Source organism: Crocodylus siamensis, chromosome 7, assembly GCF_052110815.1.
Source record: "Crocodylus siamensis isolate JL-2025a chromosome 7, ASM5211081v1, whole genome shotgun sequence".
In the NCBI taxonomy this organism is placed as follows: Eukaryota; Metazoa; Chordata; order Crocodylia; family Crocodylidae; genus Crocodylus; species Crocodylus siamensis.
The window spans coordinates 58,121,917-58,144,751 of record NC_143401.1 but is presented as its reverse complement, the minus strand read 5'-3'; the positions used below and the strand labels follow the sequence as shown (position 1 = coordinate 58,144,751).

Sequence of the window (22,835 nt, the reverse complement as noted above, 5' to 3'; positions counted from 1 at the left end):
AGCACTTGCTTAAGCACCGGTATGAAAACCGTAAGTTACTACGGCGAAGCCCTTCTAAGGTGAGAGTCGAAGCAGGAGCAGGGGTTATGCTGCTTAGTGTGCAGACTGGAGGTAGTTATGATAGGAAAGGGCAATAAGTAAACGACGCCTTTCTCCAGTGTCAAGTGCCGCCCCGGGATCCCTCTGAGATCCAGCGCTGAGGAGATGTGGCGTGAGGGGTCAGACCCGCGGCACAGCACGCGGCATCTACGCGCATCTCGCTGCTGTCGCTAGTTTTCTCCCGCCCCCGCGCCCCAGCCGGGTTGTTCCGAGAGCCGCCCCTTCCGCACCCCGCGCAGGCGCAGGCGGGGCAGGCCTAGGCTTTGGCGTCCGCCTCGGTAGGAAGCGGCAAGGTGGGGAGGCTCACGCTGCAGCGCCGGACAATGACGGCCGCGTTGCTGGGCCGGGTCCTGGCCTATGCGCCCCACGCCCAGAGCCTGCTCAGGTAGGGGGCGTCTCCCCCCGCCCCGCTTCCCTCCACCCGGGCCTAAGGCCGAGCCGCGTTAGCCGCGCTCACCGCGCCCGTCCACCCGCCCATCCCCCCACAGGTGCAGCGCGCCGTGCTCCGGCCCCGCGAGGCGGTGGTTCTGCCAGGAGCCCGAGCCCCCCAGCGCCCCGAAGCCGCCCCTCCGCGCCTTCATCCGCTTCTACGTGGGCCAGACAGACACCATAAAGAAGCAGAACCCAGGTAGGCGACGCGGAGCCTGCTCCACGCGCCCCGGCTCTTTGAATCGGCCGCGATGTGCCGGCGCCATGTGTCCTCTGCCGGCCCCGCGACACCGGTAAAACCCGGTCGATTCTACCTCGGGGCGGCGCACAGGAGACGCCCGGTCCCTGCACTGGCCTGGGGTTCGTTTTTAGGGATAGTTTGGCATCCTTGGGTCCAGTTTAATAACCCCACTTCTGAAACGTATGGGGTGAGGGAGTCAAGGTTCTGTGGGGAGATGTGGTATCTTTTATTGGACCAACTAAATAGTTGGAAAAAAATGTTCTTTGCAAGCTTTCAGGTACAAACACCTTTCTTCAGGCAGAGGGAGAGTGTGCTGGTCAGTTGTGTGCTCAGCCAAAATGCAGGTCTGTGAAAATGCAGCTGCATGCCAGTGAGGAACAGGGGATGGGAGACAGTAGGTGTGAGACAGGTGGGGGGCAGGGGAGGATGTTGACCTGGTGATCTATTTTGTAGCCATGTTGGTCTGAGAAAAAAGAGAGTACACAAAGCTCTTGGGTCAGAGGTGATAACTTGTACTAGACCAAATAACTATTAGCAAAACAAATAGACTTGGTTTCATAGATTTTGTAGGCGTTAGGGTTAGAAGGGACCTCAGAAGATCATTGAGTCCAGCCCCCCGCCCAAAGGGTAGGGAGTCAGCTGGGGTCATAGGATCCCAGCAAGATAAGCATCCATTTTACTCCTGAAGGTGTTCAATGTAGGTGCTTGAACCACCTCCGATGGCAGGCTGTTCCAGACCTTGGGGGCTTGGACAGTAAAGAAATTCTTCCTTATGTCCAGCCTGAAATGGTCTTGCAATAGTTTATAACTGTTTGACCTAGTCATCTCTTGGGGCGCTCTGGTGAACAAACGTTCCCCCAGATCTTGGTGGTCACCCCTGATAAACTTATATGTGGCCATCAGGTCACCCCTGAGCCTGTGCTTTTCCAGGCTAAAGAGCCCCATGGCTCTCAGCCTCTTGTCGTAAGGTCTGTTTTCCTGACCTCTGATCATGCGCATGGCTCTTCTCTGCACTCTCTCAAGCTTCTCCACATCCTTTGGTGATAGAATGTAGCTGGTAAAACAGAGAGAGGCTACCTGGGGTTATTAGATGGTGTGGGAGGTGACTTGGAAAAAGGGGAAAAATATTGGATTTGTGCCCTCTTTCTCCTACTTATGGCAAGATGAAAACCTTGAAAGATTTGTCAGAAAACAAAGCCTAAACTTACTTATATTACAAAGTCAGATCTTGTTTGCCCTTGAAAGGCTCTGACTGTTGAACCTATGCAATAATAGCATAATAAGAATTGGATGAAGTAAGGTGAGAGGAGGGAATTTCAATTGGACTAAAACTCTCAGTTGGACTAATCAACTCACAAGGTGATAGGTTGTGATACTACTTCAGTTTAATTGAATAATATTTAGAATAAAGGGTAAGAACATTAAGAGCTATACTGGGTCAAACCAATTGTCCTCCTAATCCAGTGGCAAGAGTGCATGCTTAAAACAGGAGTGTTTAAACTTGTTTGGCCCTGTGGGCTAGAATAGCAGTGCAGGGCTGGTCCACAGGCTGAATGGATGGTGGAGGGCTGGCCCTGCAGGGGAGATCAGGCTCACAAAAGCCCCCCAACCAGTGCCAGGCAGCCAGCATGGCTCCAGCCAGCCTGGGACCCAGGGAAAGAATCCTGGCATTGTAGGCACTTGTTCGCAGCCTTGGGAGCAAGCTGCAATGCTGGGCTTCTTCCCACGGTGCTGTGGGTTTTGCCCAGTTGTTAGTTGTGCAGCAGCAGGCAGTCTCCCATTAAGGCTTTGCTGGATGAACCAACTCTGGACTGGATCTGGCCTCTGGACTGTGTGTGTGACACCCCTGCTTTAGATGGAGAACATTGAACAGGGTATGGGCCGGATTCGGCTTGCAGAGCGATTTTTACCTAGCCTGCAGCGAGTCCCTTGGCCCCGTTTAGTGGTGCTAGGGAACACTTGCCCTGTGCCATCCCACAGCTCACCCAAGGATGCCTGCATGGTGGCAGCAGCCCCCAGCCCCACCAGCTCTGTGTGGAGTATAGCACAGCAGCATGAGGGGGGGAGCCCTGGTGAGGACATTGTGTCTGGGGCCGGGGACCAGTCTTTGTGGAGACCACATCTGGTTGGGCAGGAGCTGTGTCTGGGACTGGGGTGCTAGTCTCCATGGAGACTATGTACAGCTAGGTGGGGAGCTGTGGCTAGGGGCCAGCTCCAGATGCAGCACCCTCCTGCCACTGCTGCTGCTCCCCCCCTGTTCTGCTCTGCACTGCTACGCCCCACACCGAGCCAGCAAAGTTGGAGCTGCAGCTGCTTCACAGGCATCCTGAGGCAAGCTGCGGGCTGGCATAGGACAGGGATGCCCCATCACTGCCCACCTCCCCTGGCCCCAGCCCAGTCTTAACTGCTTCAAGTACGTGGCAGGGCATGGAGTTGCCCACAGGTCCACCCTCTCATCCCACACCTGTGGGCTGTACACCCCAGAATAGGTGAGGGGAGGAGGGGGGGAAGCTAAATTTTCCCCACTTGGTGGGCTTAGCAGTGACATGTGGCTATCTCCTCATCTTGGCCTCCTGGGTCTCCCCCAGGGGGCTTGCAGCCGTCCTTTCCCACTTGTGGGTGCTGCAGCCCCTCCCACCCAGCAAGGCCTGGTGGCCGCTTTCAACTTTGCCCTGGCCCCATGCTGTTACCACCCCAAGATCCCAGCCCCGAGCGCAGCAACGGGGAGCTACAGCCAGGGTTGGGATTGTGGCATGGTGACAGTGTAGGTTTGGGGTGGGGCAGACCTGTGATCTGCTCCTTGCATGCCCATGCCCACAGAACTCACTCTGGTTGAGGGGCATGTGGGCAGCAGAACATGGCTCTGACTCCCACACTGTCCCTGCCCTGCAATCTGTTCCTGTGATCCCAGCCTTGCCCACCCTACAACAGCCCGAGCCTGTGTGTCCTGCAGCTCCTTCCCACCACTGCCACCAGCGCCTAGCAGCAGCTGAGCACACAGTCCCGGCCAAATGAAATGTGGACCAGCCAGAATCTGCCTGCACAGCTCTGACCCCAGCCCACCCTGCGCCAGCTCTGGACTCGCCCCAGCCAGAGTGGGCCACTTCTGGATCAGCCAGAGCCCATGTGCACAGCCCTGATCCCAGCTCTACCCTGTGCCTGCTCCAGACCACATGCCCATGCTAAGCAACAGTTGTCATGTCCCTGTAAAAGCTGCTGCTAGGCACAGGGGAAGATGGTAACTTCCCCCTTTCTGCTGCTGAGCCCTTCTTGCTGCAGCTGCCCAGAGCCTGTTGCCCCACTGGGTGGCCTGGAGACAGTGGTGATGGTGGCAGAGAGGAGCCACAGGGCACCCTGGGTGTGTGCTCTTGGAGGCTGCAATGAGAAGGACCCAGCAGCAGCAAGGGGGAGACAGCACCCTTTCCCCCACACCTAGCAGCAGTTTCTGCCCACCCACTGCCACTACTCAGTGTGAGCAAGGAGGGGGTCCAGAGCAGGTGTGGGACAGGCCGGGGTCAGAGCTGTGTGTGCAGGTCCCCACCAGTACCATGGAGTCAGGGCCAGAGGTAGTGGCAGCCAAAAGGAGCCACTGCTTCCTGGGCTGCCTTGAAATGCAGTCCAGCCACGGAGCCACCCCGCCCCCACTGCATGTCCAGGGGCAGTGGGATGCACCATGGACTGGAACGCACCTGGGCCAGGCAGGACCAAAGGACCCATCGTGGATTGGACAAAATCCTTTGGCTGGTGGGCTCTATTTTTCCCACCCCTAGCCTGGTCCCATATTGAACTTGGCTATACAATCTGCATCTAAAGCCAGTGGTAATGAGTTCCATAAGTTAAGACACAGACACGTTCTTATATTCTGACTTGGTAAATAATAGTTCCTCATTCGCTTTGTCCACACCCTTCATTATTTTATAGATTTCTATTATATTCCTTCTCAGCCTTCTCCTTTCCAAACTGAGGTAGTTTAGCCTTTTTATTATCTCCTGGTATGGTAAATGCTTCATACCCGTAATAGTTTTGGTTGTCCCCTGTACCATTTCTAATTCCACTACTGTATTTACCCAAGTTCAAGATAACCCCGAATAATTGGAGTCTGTACATGGAAAATGTATTGATTTATTATAATTTTCCATGTATAGACTGATTATTGGAGGATCATCTTAAACTTGTCCATCCCCCCCTGCCCAATGAAGATGGTGAGGGAGCAGACAGCTTGGTCCCTGCCTGCCCCTTGCCTCCCCCCTTGTGTCTGCCCCCCATGCCACCTTGAGCCCCTGCTCTCCTTCCCTGCCATTTCACCCCCTTTTCGTGTCTTGGACCTCCCCTCCCAGCCTCTGTCCTTCTCCCTCCTTACCCATGCTTCTGCACTGGTGCTGTGGGATCCTGCTTCAGGCTGGCTGCAGTTGAGCTGCAGTGAGGACAGAGCTTGGTAGGACATGCAGCAAAGGTAGGACAGGAGAGGGAAGGCACAGGGAGTGCAGAGGTGGTGGTGGGGGAGGGTTAGGTAGCAGCTCTGGCCCCTTTTTATACATTTCTTAGAAAAGAAAAGGATATAAACCAAACTTTTAAAAAAGTCCCTTCTATGTCATCTAAAAATGTCTTTTCCTGAAATGGTGGTGTTTTGTTCCATACTGAACACTTAAGCAAATGGTAAAGAATAACACTTTGGGGAAAAAAATGATTTTACTTCCTGGAACTGGCAAATGAGGGGACATCTTATAAAACAAAAAAAATTAAATAAATGTTATCAAGGAAAAGTACCATGGGCAGGTGCTTTTCTAGGGAAAATTGGAAAAATGCATTTTGAACCCTAGAGAATTTATTTCCTCTCAACAACTTTATAACTTTAATTTGTTATTTAAATTATAGGTATAACAGTTTCGGAGATGGCAAAGAAAGTTGCACACACTTGGAGGAACCTATCTGTATCAGAGAAACAAGTAAGCATAATTTTTCCCCTTAAGCTTGGATTGCCTGAGTTTGCTGCTGTTTTTTTTCCAGCTCATGGAGATCATGGCTAACAGGAAAATAAGTTTGGGTAGATAATACTGAAATTCTCACAAAAAGCAGGGATTCACTGAACTTTTCTTTCATTCCTTTTATTTTCCTTTGTTGATGCCAAGCTTGGAATGTAAGAGGAACAAACTGAGTGGTATTTTGGAAAGAGCAGCAGTTTCTGAGCTGGTGTACAGCTAATTTGAAGGACTGAGCTCATCTACTCTGAGCTGCATAAACTATTGTTGAATACCTAAAGGGAACGTTTCAAGATTGCTTTGGATGAATCATCAGTTGTACTTTTAGTTCTGCTAATACTTTCCTCATACAAATTGACTTGTAGTTGCTTTTGCTTACCCTGGGGCAGTGGGATGATAATATGAATGCCTATGGGCCTTAGATATATAGTAGCCACTGAAGTGTAACATGGTATCTGTAGCAGAAATGCATGCATGTGGATAAACCATTGTCTTTTGCTGTGTCAAATCCTGTGGATTGTGATGTCCCCTGGAGGGGAAGGACAGGTTATGTTTAGAGGAAAAATGTGGTAAGTGGGCAGTTCATACACAAGAAGTCTTCTGGTCTCAACCTGCCGTATTCTCCTGAGTGCGTATTTTAGGGTCTTTGTACAGCTTGCTGATCCTAGATAGTTTTTGGCTGGCTCTGCAGTTGTGGTATGTGCTGCAGCCTGCATGGTTTAGATGGTAATTCGATATATTGAGTACTTTAAAGGTAGCATACTTGTAATACATTTACTTTTGTTGTATTCATAGTTTCTGTACTTTTATAGGCCTACAAAGCAGCTGAAGAGATAGATATGCAGGTATACAAAGAACAGTTAGCCTTATACAATGCGCAGTTAACGCCAAGCCAGAAAGCAGCTTTGATGGAAGAAAGGATTAAAAAAAGGGCTAGTACAGAATTGAAGAGGCAGAAGAGGGTAAGTATTTCAAGTATCATTTCACTGTGTGTGTGCATGTTTCTTATAAATTGGACCTTTTCTTACCTTCTTTATACACAGTGAAGGAGTTCCAGAGAAAATTGGAAAACCTATTTTAAAACTTGTAATTCACCCCTTTAAAATTCTGCTTATGTGTAGCAACTTGCAATAGGATTATATAGCTATACTAGAACCAGGTGTGTATTAACTTGTGTTAACGTATTAATTATATTCCATTCTTCCAGTGAACTTGTATTTGAAGCCAGATATCCAAATTTAAGTCAGTTGACAAATGGAGGTTAGGTTATTAGTGTAACAGCTTTTCCTCTGTGCAATTGAACAACAGTGTTAGTGTATTGAAATAACAACCAACTAGGTTGCTATTTGGGTTTGGCTCTGGTGCGAGATGCACAGGTGAAAACCCGTCGCGCCCCTGTGAGCCGTGGACTTACCAGTGGACCCTAACTCAATCCCTCAGGCCAGATCCAGGAGGTAGGCGGGGCCCATGGTTGGTGGGCATAAAGTGGTGGGGACAGCTGAGTGGAACCAAGGAGAGTCATGCCCCACCCTGGTTCCGACTTTGCCCTGCCCCTTTGGGAGCCGTGTGGAAGTTAAGGGAAGGGGGAACACTTACCTGCCCCCTTCTCCTCCTCTGGTGAGTCAGGGACAGTGACACCGGTTCCAGTAATCAGCACAGCATAGCACTGGCAATGGTCTACGCATGTGCCAACCCATGTAATGTCAGTGTTCATGGGATTTTAAAAAGGGCTCCCAAAAGCCATATTCAGCTCTGGCTGTGGTGCGAGATGGAGGTGGGAGGAAACCCCGTGAGCCCAGGACACCAGCGGATCCTTCAGAGGATCCTGACCTGATCCCCCAGTGCAGAATTGGGAGGTTGGTGGGGCTTGCAGTGGGTGGGCATTAGGTGGTAGGGGGCAGCTGAGTGGAGCTGAGGAGTGTTACACCTCACTCCAGCCCCAATTTTGCCCAGTCCTTTTGGGAGCTGCACAACTGGATCTCACAAACAGGCACGCTCTGGGCCCAGCACGTGAGTTTGTCTTTTCACGTGCTCTCCTGCATAGTTTGGCAGCCACTCTCAGTACTGAGTTGCCCCCTGGCTGTCCCATGCATGGCATAGCACAGCACACCGAAGGCAACTGAAGGCCCACACTGAGGGAAGTCCCCCAGCAATCCAGTGCTGAACACCAGGTAAAGGAGACAAAGGCTTGTCTCTCTCTTCCCCTCCAGGTAGGGACCCGGGACTCTGGGCATCTCCAGGCCACTTCGGAAGCTGAGAAGCTAGGGGACCTCCCCCCTACAGGCAGCTGCTGGAACCTACTTGCCTAACCACAGCTGCAGCTGCAGCTGGTGAAGACCGTGTGGGAGCAAAAACACCCACCTGGTTTCCTTCTCATAAGCACCCAGGCAGCCACGTGACCAGGGTTGCCCTGCATTATGGTGATAGGTACATGCTAGACTCCAGGAACTGGACCTGTTCAGCCTGAGGAAGGGAAGGCTGAGAGGTGAATTGAGAGCTGCCTACAAGTAGGGCTGTGTTATTTGCTGGCCAAATCTCCAAATAAAAATAGAATCAGGAGACCCTTTAATCTCTCTGAATCGAATTAGAAAACTCTTAATCAGTTGGGAGAGATTTGATGATTTGGACATAGAAACAGCTTTAAATGTTTTTTCTACATACCTCAAGGTACCAGGTGGCTCGTGAACACTGAGATGGTAGGGTGGATGGAGTGTCCCACGAGAGTGCAGGGGGTCCCCAGCATGCTCAGGGGTGGACCTGGAAGTGGACCAGAAGCACTGCGGCATGCATGGGAAATGCACCCCACCCCCCCAGCCTGGCGACGGGTTCCCTCCGGGTCCAGTGGGGGCAGCCAGGGTCCCCTCGTGGCTAATCGCTGAGCTGGCAGGGGGGGTCCCCTGCATGCTCAGTGGAGGACCCAGATGTGGACTGGAAGTACTGGTTCTGTTTCTGATTCTAGGTAGTCTTGGTATTTTTTCCTTCTATCTTTAGTGTAGATCAGATTTAGGTAAGAAATCACACTTAAAATCAACATTTTACAAAGAGACTAAAGTAACCAATAAAATATTGAAGATATATTTCCAGTTTTTGATTAAATGAGTTGTAATTGAAACATACAGTATTCTATTAGGCAAGGCTGAAGAAATGACTAATTTGGCTTTTTCTCCCCCCCCCCCTTTTTTTTTTTTTTTAAGGAACTGGCCATATTTGGAAAGCCTAAAAAACCTCATAGTAGCTTTAACTTTTTCATGGCTGAACGATTCCAAGAAGCTAAGGGAATTTCAGCTCGGGTAAGCAAGACAAGATTGGTTAGTTTAGGTTTCTCCATTGTTAAAGCTATATCACAACATTATGGGGATTTAAAAAAAAATCTGTTCTGGGTTCTGTTGTGGCTGTCAGTAACTGTGTTAATAATTATTAACAGTTATTTAGCTTGGCTGCAGCATGAGTTATTAGTGTATGTTTGCCCCTTTGCAGCTATTTCTCATCTACTCACTTGAGCCAGTATATGGATACATGGACTGAGAACAGGTCTGCAGACCTTCAGTATTATATACACTCAGCAGTTGAAGGTTTAATCCATTTTTCTTGTCAAAGGAATTATTCCATTTTTCTCTACTGCTGTCATAGATATGGTCCAAAAAAATAAGTTGTATCAGTTTAGCTAAAGTCTTATCTAAACAAGAAAGGTGTACCTCTTAACTGATGGTAAAAATTTAAAACGATGGTGCAAAACCTGGTGTGGATAAGCTTATTTTAGTTCTATGGTCGTATTGATTAGATAAACCTGTTAGAAATCTGTTTAAGTCCATTAGAAATTAAGCCATGCTAAATTAATATAAGCTTTATTAAATTAAAATAACCAGGTTTACACAGGCATTTTCACCAGTTAAATTAAATTAATGTAAATTTGTACTTTAAATTAATCTGCATTTCTTGTGTTGACAAGTACTATGATGTTTATAAATCCATATAGTTACACTGGTGCAATTTTATGTGTTTGTAACTGTCCTAGGTTCTGTTTTAGTAATTAATGTGAAACTTAACTGATTCTGTCCAAGAAAAGATGATCCCAGTCCAGCTTTGATGATACTCTTCATTATTGGAAAGAGCTTTTTGAGTGATGCAAGGAATTTCCCCCTCATGTTATTCAGACTGTCTCCTGTCCCCATCTTACCTAGATCCAGTATTAGGAATAGCGAGTTTTAACCTGTTTGCGTCTTGTGGTGGTATAGCTCGTTACTGACTTGAATGGAAGTAATAGAAATATATACATAATCTTTGGGGCAGCTGCCCATCAACCTGTTTCCTAGTTACCCATGAGTTTATAGTGAATGAATGATGAAGGCTTTGTTTGGTAGTTAACTCAGTGTTTCTCAACCTGTGTGTCACAAGAATATGCAAAAGGGTCGCAAACAAACTTCAAAAACAGATCAGACTTTAAAAGTGGATTCTTCTTTAAAGTAGAAAAAAATGTGGGGAACAGTGGCTTTTCCCTTAGGCCATCAGAGTACCAGCACACAAGGGGCTGTTTGGGGCCTCCTGTGCCCCACCCCTATGACCCCCAGCCCCACACACCTCCTCCACATATGATGGGGGCTGCAGGTCGGGACCGAGGGGGAATGGGTCAGGAAAGGCCATCCATGTTTACAAATGGGTCCTGGTACAAAAAGGGTCTAACCAATGGTGAGGGGGTGACCAAGGCAGCAGCCTTTGTGGGTGAGGACAAGGAGGATGTACAAAAATAGCTACAGCCACAGTGGCAGCTGCTCACACCGCTGATTGGCACTACAGTACCTGACGCTGCCTTGGGTATTGTGCAGCTACCCCAGATGTGGAACTGCCTGGTTATGTCTCCGGATTTGTTCCATTTATGCAATTTATTTACATTGGACCAGGTTCCTAGTGTTGAGAGTATAATTTTCACTTTTCAGGAAACAAGTTGCTTTTCTCTCTTTTTTCTTCTCCCTGCTTTCTGCTTGCTTTCCTTTAGCTTCCAACTTTTTGTTTCATGACTTCCCTCTAACTTCAAGTTCAATGAATTACCTTTACTTTCCCATTCCTACCTTCCTGGACTGTCAGCTTTACTCCTTGCTAACCTCCTCATCTTCATCACTTCTACTGGTAATTTCCTAGTTTTCATCTCTGGTTTTAGACTAGTTGGGGAACTGTTGATATTCTGAGTCGCTTTATGAGGACATAGAATTGTTTCTTACTTCATGAAGGCTTTGTGGTGATTAATATTTTTGAAACATAAAATTCAGATTAGTAAGTATTAAAGAAACAGCAGTGAAATCATCAACATATCTGCTTGCTAAAATGCAAGCGGATAACATGAAAAATTGTTTCATGTAATGTTTATATTTGTTTGTAAGGCACAAAAAGTGCTAATACTTTGTACTAACCAACACACATTAGCCTTTCTTAAGTTATGATCTTACCCTTTTAAGAGCAGAAAGAATGTTGGTTTTAAATGGAGCTGAATGTTAAGATGTTAAATAATTTGGCTTTAGTGAAACTTTATTTTCTTCTCCTTAGTATGCTTAAGAATTGTATCCAAAATTTATTACAGAAGTTGTTTTAAAAAAAAAAAAAAGCTTGGGCAGGCTGTTCCTAAATAAATGTTCTGGAAAAGCTCATATACCTTCACTTTTTTCGTAGGAAAAGATTAAATGGGTAGGTGACGAATGGCAAAATCTATCCAATTCTGAAAAACAGGTATGTATGTGTCTCTTGGTTTTGGCACAGGATGACTCAATCCAGGGTGTGATGGACTTGAATCAGAATAATAGCATGACTTCATTAATTCTAGAGGCAGCAACTGTTTAGGTATAGTTGAGAAGACATTTAAGAATTTGTTTTCAGGTACTTCATTAATTTTTGAAGAAAATTATCTTTTTAAGCTTTTACCTTACAATTATTCTTATTCCAACAGTGATTATTTCTTTACATGCTTGTAAAACATAGTTAGGTTGGGTGGCATATTACAATATGGCACATGTGTTTTTCACCAGTTAAATTTCTTCAAATGTAATTATTTCATAAATAAGATATTTTGTTGTTATTGGAAACCTCAGACTAGCAGTGATTTGTCATTTTTTTGTGGACAGCAGTTTCATGAGGCAGGAATATTTTCTGGAAGACATGTTATTTAAGGAGTTTTTTAATAGTTAAAATGAAAAGACATTTTTCTCAAATCACTTAAGGCTTAAATCTCAATAGAATTTTAAGGTTGAATGGTACATGCACTGCTTACAGGGTTAGTATCATGCACCTATGTGGCCTTTTCCCACTTCAGCTGAAAAACTTGCAAACATTTTAGGGGTATGATTGCCAGTGTTTTAAATATGTAGATGACTAAATTTTTACTATTTTGTTTGCTCTTTAACATAGGACTGTAGAATAGCATCATGTTAGTAGTTTCATGTGGTGATGAATTTGTTGTCAAAAATAATGCATGCTTAATAAAAAAATTCTGCAATGTTAGGAAGAAAAAGTTCCACAGAACTGAGTGGAATTGCCTGCTATCATGTGCATGCAGTCACTCAATAAATAAATAACATACATGTGCATATGTTTAGAAAAGGAAGGGGAAAATGGTGTTTTACCTAAGGAAACATTCTGACATAATGCATTTTCTCAGTACTATGTACAGTTGGCTGAAGATGATAAGATTCGATATGCAAATGAAATGAAGTTATGGAAGGAACAAATGATTGAAGCTGGACGTGAAGATCTTCTAAGTTGGGAAAAAAAATCCAAAATGTTAAGGAACAAAGCAAAAAAGCCAGCAACGGTTTCAAAAGTAAAAACTGCAATGACTGTTAAAACAGCCAAAGCTTCCTCATCACCTGAAGTTCTGGCAAAAGTAGTCGAGACAAAAAAATCTGAAGAATAAAGCTGGTAAACATTTTATATTTAATTCCTTATGATTACCATGTCTTTATCCTGCTTGTAAAAAGATTATTACATCATTCTGAAAAAACACTCAGATGGGCTGCAGAATATATTTAACTTGAAAGTTATGAAAGGAATTTGAGTCACTCTTAGAACTGTTTAAAAAAAAATGACTCTCCTGCTGTAACATTGTATAAAAGTAATCCAACTTAATCAAGCTGTGAACATTTTTTTTTATACTGGCTTCTTGGAAAATCATTCTTGATTTGGAATAATACAGTCAAACATTAGCTTTTTTTTTTTTTTAATATAAGACTTAACCATGTTCTACAACCACCTGAGTACTTTACAATAATTAAAAATCAGAATCTGAAGTAAACTTTATTCCCTCCCTAGTATGAATAATGGTAATTTAGTAGATACAAACATATGTCTTTATCTGTATTGTTAGTAGTTTCAATCATAGGTATTACAGTTAAACTACTCAATATGCGCATTGATTTTTGTCTGTCCATCTCCCTTTTTGTATATGGCTCAACATCTATGCAACTTGAATGGTATGCATAGAATAAAGACTTACTGAGTTTTATACAGAACATCTTCATCTGAGTATTATTCCACTGTTTTGTTTCAAAAGCTGCAAAATAATATTTTGCCATTTTCAGTTTTGGAGCAATTTGTGTAAAAGTGACATATTAATTAATAAGTGTAAACTGTTATGACTTGGTTATGTATTTTTTAGGAATACAATTGTTAGCACTATGAAAAGCTGACTGGTGACTCCCAGAGCCTTTTCCCACCTGCCAAAGTCCATTGCAAAACTCCCACAGGATATTCAGAGGATATGCCTTTTAGAATTGAGTTTTCAATGTGTTGGTAATAATTAAAAATGTCACAAAAATTAATTGCATGAAATGTCAGGTACTTCCAGGTACTTGGCTTTGTTGTTGTTTCTGTTTTGCTTTAAATGAGGTAGTCAAAGGGAATTCCCTACTCCTTTGAGTTGACTTGCTTGCATTTGCTTTCTTGAGCTTCCAGGGGCTGCTGGTAACACACAATACTACTTTGAGAAAGGTTCATTTTTCCCTTGGATTTTTCCAAAAATCACCTTGAAAAATACTGATGCATTAAACAACAATTAATGTATACTAGTGAAATCTTTGCCTGTATGAGCAGGGGCATATACAGTAGGAATGAAAAGGTTGTATGATATTAAGTAGGGACCTGCTAAAATTGCAGCAGGACAAAGGGTTTTTCACAGCCCACTCACGCTCCACAGAGCCCCTTATGCAGGCATTTTGTGGTGGCCCTGCCCCTCTGCACTGATTGAGGAGTTCCCAGAGGGATGAGGGGGCAGCCGTCATCTTGATTGCTGGCTGCCCTTTGTGCTGCCCTCCCAGTCAGCACCTTCCCTTTAGCAAGGACCCCTGGCTCCCACTAGGGAGCCAGCATTTTCTTTTGTTGATTTCTTGCTAATAATCCTAGATTTTGCAGTTGCTGGGAATTAAGTAGGTCCCTGGCCCGAAGCCTTTAGTACTGCTTTGTTTGTTTATAGTTCAAGAAAAATGTTGGTAATTGGAAGGATTCAGAGGAGAGTTAGACTGGAAAACAGCTTTTTAGTGTACATCACCCAAGAAGCTTCAAGTAAGCAGGGAGCAAGCAACCCCTGATTTAGGTTTCCAAACAGTTAAAGGGCAATTTACAGTGGGAAACAGAAACTTAAGTTTTTTAGCAGGTCGATTTTCTCTGGAACACTTTTAAACAAGACTGGATGCCTTTCTAAAAGATGCTCTAAGTTGTGTTGTCCGTGGGCTGAAAAAGAGGTGAAGGTCTGGCCCCCAGGATCGAGACTAGCTCTCCACACCAAAGCCAGCAGAGGACTGCTCTGGTCTGCACACCTTGTGCAGCAGGAGCCCTAGAGCAGCCCTGCGGACTGTGCAGCGTGTGCTGGTCCCAGTCTGGGGCTTGGACATACGCAGCACAGGATGCATAATACATGAAGTGTACATGGAACAGCCTTGTGCACTGGCTCTGGGGTAGGGTGCTTGTCTGTGGGCCTGGACAGGCCATAGAGCCACCATTCAGGGCTGATTTGGGGGGGGTGCAGTGTGTGCTCGGGGTTGAACTTGTATATCATGCACCATGTGCTCTAGACCAGGATTGGGCCGAGTGGCTGATCGAGACTCCCTTTACAAGCATCCGCCCCGCACGTTGCTAGGGCCGGTTTGCACGGGGACCAGCTCCGCAGATGCGGCCGGGCGTGCAGCAGGACAGGCTGCTACGGGCCGGGATCTGCGGCGGTAACCGCAAGGGCAGAGGTGCAGTCTGTTGCCGGCGTGCCCCAGCTCCGGACTGCGCGGTCACCGCGGCAAGATCCCGGCCCAGAGCAGCTCCCCTGGCGCCGGGCTCCGTGGAAACCCTGCCGGGCAGCAGGTACCCCGGGACTGCCCCCCTGGCCAACGTTATTAAGCCCGGTCGGCCTCCTGCGGCTGTGCGCCGCGTCTTACCCGTGCTCAGCGCCACGTCTCGCGGGACCGGACCGGCTCCTTTTACGGCAGTTCCTGCCTCGGCCGTAAAGCGGCGCGGGTCATAGGGCGGCTGCGTGCGCGCCAAACTCAAGGGCGGGAGCGCCGCCCAGAGGGAGCCGGGGCTGGGGCCGGGCTATGGGGCTGCTGGAGCAGTGCGAGGCGGCCTTCGGCTCCGCTGACCTGTACTGTGTGCTCGGCGTGCGGCGCCATGCCTCGGCCGACGAGATCCGCCGCGGCTACCGCAAGGCGTCGCTGCGCGTCCACCCCGACCGCGCCGCCGCCGAGCGCCGCGGCGAGGCTACGCAGCACTTCCAGGTGCGCGGGCGGGCCGGGCCGGGCCGGGCCGGGCCGGGGTGGGACCCCAGGGCTCGGCGGTAACGTTATCCCGCCGTAGGTGCTGGGCCGGGCCTACGCGGTGTTGAGCGACCCCGGGCAGCGCGCCGTGTACGATGAGCAGGGCCTGGTGGATGAGGAGTCGGACGCGCGGAGCCAGGACCGCGACTGGGCCGAGTACTGGAGACTACTCTTCAAGAAGGTGGGTGTCGTGTGTCCTCCTGGATCCTCCCGGAGGCTCCGGAGGGTTTGCCTCTTGCCTGCATCTGGGTGTTTGCAGCCCTGGCAGTATCTCGCCGCCCCTGGAGGGATTTTGCAGCTGCCGGGTTGGGAGGAGCTAGCCAAGGACCTTCTCTGCAGGGGCAGGGCTAGTGACCTACCGCCCGTGCGCCATGTTCCACCCGTGGACGTGTGGTGTCAGTGGCACCTGGTGCAGGTGCCTTACTCAACAGTATTAATTATGTAGCCACCTTCTAATTCCTTGCTCTGACAGACTAAACACATGCAAGGACCTGGGTGTTCTGGCAGGGCTTTGTACCCAAGAGCTAAATGTAATTCCTACAGCCCCTGCTCAGGTCTTTCCTCATCTTGGAGGCACCTTCAAGTCCAGTGGTCACTGGACTTGAAGTAGATCTCGGAGCTTCTTGCGGTAGATCTGAGGCTGGCATGGGAGGGCTGAGTGCCCATGTGCATGCACATGCATGCTCCAGCCCTGCAGGTCAGTCCATGGGGGAGAGAAGGGGCAGGGGCTAGATTGAGGTCCCTGCGGTGAGGGACAGTGCTGCAGAAGCAGGGGTAAATTGAGTGTGGGGGACTTACCTGCGGGGGAGGTATGTCCCCAAATAACTTTTTCTGCCACTGCCTTGATCTGTCCATCTCCCCCCACCTTTGTCTCACTGCAGACTTACCTGCTTGCAAGGGGGAGATGGCACACAGTAGATCTTACGTTGCTTTTAAATGCCAAAGGTGATCTCCTACTTTACAAGGTTGGAGACTGCTGCTCAAGTCCATCAGCACCTGGTTTGTTTTGTTTTTATTTTTGTATCCATTTTCCTTGGGCATGTAAAGTTCTGAGTGTGGTGGCTCTCTCCCTGCCGCCAGGAAGATAATAGTACCAGTGTAGGGTTCCAGTACCCGCCTCCCCACATCTGAGCTGGACTGGGTCATTTTGTCCTGCAGCTGGAAAAAGTTGTCTACTCCTGGTCCAGGAACATCCATGAGATAAAGGGGGACAGAGCAGGACAAAGCTGAAGAGACTTGGCGGTTGACACTGAGACTGAACCACTTGGTGGTTCTGCCAAGGCTCCTTGCTCTGTCTTAGACCAAATGTCAGCACTGCTCCCTCTTTTTAGCGTGACTTGGTAGCAGGGTTGTAGAGCCCAAAAACTTGTCTAACCTTTCTTCCAAGTATATGGTTGGTCCAATAAAAGATATTACCAGACAGACCTTGTTTATCACAATTTGAGACAGTCTCTGGAGCTACTGTGCTGACAAAGGAAGAGGAAACAGTGTCTTTCTTTGAGGTCCTTGTGTTAGTACCACTATATTTCATCAAACAGAAGGTGGTCTTGAATTGAAGATGAGTAAATTTTCTGACTTGGTTTAAATGGAACCCCTCCTCCCCCTACATCCCCTTCCCTGCATGCACATCCCAAATAAAGATCTGTTTACAAGTCTGTAGCCTCCATTAAATACAAGAGGTTTTTACTTTTGCCTCAGGTTGAAGATGCAAGTCATCTCTAAAAGAAATCTTGGCTTTAAAAAGTATGTTTTGTACTTGAAGGAATACAAGGGATATTTTAATGTGATTTAACCACGGAGGACGTCGATGACCAAACCAATAGTTCAGTTTCTCCAGAACTTGTTTTAAAAGATAGTGATGGGTGCGTGTGTGCACAGTACAATCTTGAATCTTAGCTAGTAGAGAAGATCAAGGGAGGCATGCTGGGCTGTAGTGTATGGGGCCTTTTAATTCTTTATTTTCTTGCAAACTTGCCTTCTGCAAGTTTTATAATTAATGAAATTGTGCATGCTTTTTTTTTTTTTTTTTTAATTCAGATCACTGTAAAAGATATTCAGGATTTTGAGAAGAAGTACAAAGGTTCAGAAGAAGAGCTGACTGACATTAAATCAGCATATAAAGATTTCAAAGGAGACATGGATAGGATTATGGAATCTGTGCTGTGTGTGGATTATACAGATGAACCCAGGATAAGAAAGATTATACAGCAAGCCATTGACTCAGGAGAAGTTCCATCCTATAAAGCTTTCATTAAAGAAGCTAAACAGAAAATGGATGCAAGAAAAAGGAGGGTATGTTAAAATGTATACCAGGGTCCCAAGAGATTATAAATGCCATTTGGTATTTAATGCCAAATATAAATATTTAAAAATGCATTTCACTTAAATCCATGTAGACTGCTTCTCTGTGCTTTTTAATTTCTCTTCCTGATAGAATTGCAATACCCCTGTCCATCACCTAGATGTTAAATTTGGCCAGTCTCGGAACTCTGCATTTTTTTCCCCTTAGAAATAACTTAGTTCTTAGAAATAACTTAATTCTTCACCCATCACATGTTCTAAAATTATAATCAGGTTTTGAAAATTTTCTATGCAATCATAGGCTTTGTTTGCATTTTACTTTCTACTTGTGTTTTTTTCTATGTGAATATAGTTTCCCTTCTGCTAACAACTTGGCAAAAGTTTCAGTATAATTGGACTTAATGTAAAAGGGTATCTCAGATCATGAGAACAAAATATTATTTTACTTTAAGGTATCCCACCATGGTATTCACTTCTTGTACCATAAAACTGATGGTAGCACTCTTGTACCATCAAGTTTGGTTCTCATTTAAACAGTAGAAGCTATTTAAATACATGTCAGACAGCAACAATTAATATACCTTCCCAGTGGTGGAATCGTTAAGGGATAAGTGTTTGTGTTTAAAATAAACTGCAATTCTTGTGGACATGCTACCTTAAATAAATAATAGTTTTCTCCTAGAAATTTTGTTTCTTTGGTCTTGTTTGCATGTAGACCACAAAAAACTAAAAAATCAGTGTCTGCTATAACAACATTTTGGTCAAATGCAATATTAAGGAATAGCAGTTAATTGCGATTTCAGGCTGAAGAAGAAGCTAAAGAAGCAGAGAAGTCCAGGGAAGAACTAGGCCTTGGTGAAGGAGAAGATGACTTGAAAGCACTTATTCAAGTAAGATTTTCAGAATGTCTGGAAAGGGGATGTTTTTATCTCAGTTATTGTTAACTAATTTTTGGGGGATCATGTGTGGATATAATAATCTGATCCTCGAAACGACATATTCATCTACCTTAGTTCAGAATCTGATTCCCCCCCCCCAGTGCTATAGTTTTGTGCATTCTTATTTACTCTTCAGATGGTTCTAATCAACATTGAGCATAATGCAAAATCTTGTTGCATAAATCCTATTTTTAAAATGACCTGGTTCATTGCAGTTATCACAAGTCATGCGTTTGGATCTGTAAGACAAGTGGCTGACCTGCAGTGCATGTGCAGCCTCTGTGATGCATAGCAGATTGAGGAGTAGGCAGGGAGCAGAAGCAGCAGCAGAAGGGTTTGGAATAGCACTTGGTGAGGGCACAGGACTTGACTTTTGGCATGTTTTCCATACAGGCTTGTTCCCATTGCCATTAGATATGGCATAGCGAAGGATGCATCAATGCATGTGCTGTCCATGATGGGACTGGATAGCAATACTCTTCCGTGGTACATCCTTGCTTGGAAAGGTTCCCCTGAGTAATGGTGGTTTCTACTGGTGCAGTAGAGTAAGGACATGTGCAATCATCCTGTATTTTCTGTCTTGGGGCAGCTAGGTGAACTGAAACATTTTTCTCTATGCTATTGAATACTCCATTTTATATCTTTAGCTCATTCTTCCCAGTAGTGTCAAATGGGCATGAATAAGAGCAAGAGCAGTGAGGCTCAGTCCTTAAAAATATTACAGAATATGCAGGATTGAAGGAAGCAACTAGAGTAACAGATGTTCTAGCTCCTTTTATTGACTCTATGGCCCCTTCTGCATGTACAGGTAAAAGCGCAGTGGTATCAAATGTGCATTTCATGCAGTTGTACATTAGCACCTTATTACTGGTACAGGGGAAGCCCAATCTTCAGCTTCTCCTACACTGGCAAGAGGCAAGCTCTCATGGCTGAGAGCCCCACACACCCCGGTTAAGGGGCTCCCAGATGCAGGGGCAGTCTCCCTGTCCTGGGAGTGTGGGCCAACCCTGCATTAGGGGAATTGGCCCTGCAGCAATCCTGTGGCCCTGGGGAGCTTGCCAGAAGGCACGCTACAGGATTTGCAGCCCCGACTAGGTGAGGTGCACCCCTGTGGCTGGGAACCCTGTCAATTGACTGGGCTCCTAGCCACAGGGAAGACTATGCTGCATGTGCAAATTAAACTACATTGGGTTGGAGTTTTTTGTAATGTGATAAATGCTTTGCATTTATAGTTGATCTCAAGTCGATTCCGCAATTTACCAGGTAATTGCATGATACCTGTAACACACAGAGGGGGCCTAAGTGATGATCAGACACCCTCAGTGTTCTCATCTTAAGGATTTAGTTAAATAACTGGATTCTTTAAAGGATGGAAAAAGTAGTAGGGGTGCACCAATAAATTATTATTTTTTGTCTGATATCATTAGCTGATGATTAACCAGCCATATTGGCTGAAGCAGATCCAATAACTGATATTTAGTAATGGTGCAAGGCATTTTAAACTACTAACCTAAATAAACCCTTTTTGTTTGCCTTGCACATGCATGCATACATACATATGCCTCCTGCCTGCTCTGGCCCTTGAGGAAGGTAGTGACAACCTTATTCCCATACATGTGGCCCTCTTGCCCACAACTCCTGCCGGCAGCCCTGCTCCCCTTGCAGCATGTCCTGCCATCCCAGCTGGGTGGGGTGGACCCTGGTGCAGACAGCGGTACCAGGTATATTTGGAACCCAGACCATGCCACTACCACAGTGCTGGCAAGCCCCTCACAGCCAAGCTCCTGCAGCTGCTGGGGAGAAGCTGCTTTTGCAAAGGCACCCAGTGCCCGATGGAGCAAAATCTCTCTCATACAGTACCTTACCCCACTTGTGTGCAGCCCAGTCTCCATGGCAGCCTTAGTGTCAGGCCCCTGCTGTGCACAGTGTTGCCATGGCAACAGCAGCAGCCAGTAACAGTCTGTTTGAGCGTGGTGCCCTGTGACCATTCCCTGGTACCCTCTCCCAACTCCTGGTGCTCAGCGGGACCTGTAGTCTGCTGTGGGTCGGGCCAGCAGCAGGGCATGGAAACCGGACTATCCTCACCAGGGTGTTCCGGGCACACTGCCCTAATTAGTTACAATGACCAAAAAAAGCTGATGACCAATAATGTTATTTTCCTTTTATCATTGCCAGTCCAATAGCCAACCAGTATATTGCTGCACCCTTAAAAAGTAGCTGTTGAAGATGCATCCCCCAGCCTGATGTATTTGATCAGGAGGTTACTGGTCCATGATATGGATCTCTCTTTGTCATTTCTAGATAGGATGTTTATACTCACGTTTTATGTGAGGTCAGTACATCTTAACTTCCTTTTACAAGCTGAAGCTAGGAAAGCTGTTATTACTTGATTGTGTGGACTGCCTTCATATAAACACAGCATCCAGCTCCAGAGACTTTATTGATTTGCCTTCTGTTTTCCTAGTGGGATTTAAAGTGCTGGCTCTTACCCAAAAGCCATGTCCAGATGAGCACAGATGTTTGGTTCCTCAGGGACAAATAGCAGTGGCACACCTTGTGCCGCTACTAGTTCTCCCCAAGCAATGCCTATGCCACATGCACTGGTGTGCAGCAGGTTACCTTGGGTGGGGTAGGGGAGGCTGGGACCAGCAACTGCTGGCCTCAGCTGCCTTACCTGGGGGCTGGGGCAGCTGGAACATGGCTCTAGCAGGCCAGGCTTTAGTTTTGGGTGGTGCCTGCTATTTTTTTCTGTGTGAGTTTTTTTGATCCTGGGATCTCAGGGTCAAAAATAAACCAAACACCCCAGCACTGCAAGGTAGCAGCACAGGAAATGCCTGAATGTGCACATACCACATGGCCACACTTGTCTGGACACAGTCAAAGAGTCTAAGTTGGTCTGATTCTGAGGAGTGTTGAGCATGTTGAAGTCCATTTGGGGAATTACAGGGGCATGGTGCCTTCAAAAAGCTAAGTCAGAAGTGACTTCAAGCCACTCTTTTGAGGAATTGTCTGCGTTCCTGTATCGTGCTGCTAAGGTTGGCGAAGATGCTAGAGTTAAAGCTCCTTTGATGTAAAAGGAAGCTGTTAAAGGGGGGCTCATGACAACCTTTTAACTTTTACAATTCTCTGCTTGCTTCTTTGCACCCCACCCCCCATTTTCTTGGGTTTTTTTATTTTAGTTGCCTCTGCCTTTTTACATCTTCAAATTTAATTCTTATAAATTAAGTTATCCCTGGTTAGGAAATTCCATGGATTTTTTTTTTTTAGTTTCTATATTCCCTTCTAAATGCATCCCAGCATCTTTATTTATTTATTTATATTGTTTCTATTAATACTTTTTGGTAAAAAAGTTATCTCGTTTACTTTATAGACTAGAAATCAGAATCGGAAAAAAGAAATGGACAACTTTCTGGCTCAGCTAGAAGCAAAATATGGAAATAAATCTAAGAAAGGAGGAAAGAAAATGGCACTCAAGAAAGGGAAGAAATAGTCTGAGTTCCCAGCCTCCTCTTTTGCCCATATGAGAACAACTCAATCTCAGTAAACATCTGCAATCTTCCAGTTTGTCAGTATATGGCTGTATCAATCCTTGTAGATGGAAAGATATGGCAAAACACACTCTGAAGCGAATGTAGATAAATTCCCTGGCAACTTGTAATGAAGGTTAAATAGGCTCTTGATAGCAAATATTACAATACTTTCTTATATTAAGCTAACTGGGAGGTGTATGTCTGCTTGTATTTGAGTTGTATAATACATCAAACCTTGCCAACTGTCACTGGCAAGATTGCTGGTTTTAAAACAGATCAATGTATCCTGAATCGGCATTTAATGCGTCCAGCCATGGGAACCAACCTGTGTTAGTAATTAATTAGTATCTTGTTTAATCCCGTTCTTTTTTTTTTATAGTCCGTGCACAGCAGTTCTCAATAGGGCAAGTTACTTTCAGATATTTCTGTGTTTTTTATAAATATATTTCTGAAACTAGCTTTAATAAAATAAATGATGGTTTTGCAAAAGTCTGCAGTATCCTTACTTCTCCAACCTGAAAATTGTTTTCATCATTTGC

The 22,835-nt window shown here is 46.0% G+C and overlaps 2 protein-coding genes across 2 annotated transcripts; both read left to right on the top strand.

The window, feature by feature from the left end:
• Positions 1-326: 326 nt before the first annotated feature.
• Positions 327-13,241, top strand: TFAM (transcription factor A, mitochondrial). The gene is made up of 7 exons (XM_090058475.1): positions 327-484; positions 588-727; positions 5,645-5,715; positions 6,561-6,710; positions 8,943-9,038; positions 11,410-11,466; positions 12,392-13,241. The coding sequence occupies exons 1-7, from the start codon at positions 423-425 to the stop codon at positions 12,644-12,646; spliced, it is 831 nt and encodes a 276-aa protein (XP_089914601.1). The 5' UTR covers positions 327-422; the 3' UTR covers positions 12,647-13,241.
• Positions 13,242-13,383: 142 nt separating this feature from the next.
• DNAJC9 (DnaJ heat shock protein family (Hsp40) member C9) lies at positions 13,384-22,785 on the top strand. Its single transcript, XM_090058477.1, has 5 exons — positions 13,384-15,488; positions 15,568-15,708; positions 17,565-17,819; positions 18,632-18,718; positions 22,137-22,785. Exons 1-5 carry the CDS (start codon positions 15,309-15,311, stop codon positions 22,254-22,256), a joined length of 783 nt encoding a protein of 260 aa, XP_089914603.1. The 5' UTR covers positions 13,384-15,308; the 3' UTR covers positions 22,257-22,785.
• The last annotated feature ends 50 nt before the right edge of the window (positions 22,786-22,835 follow it).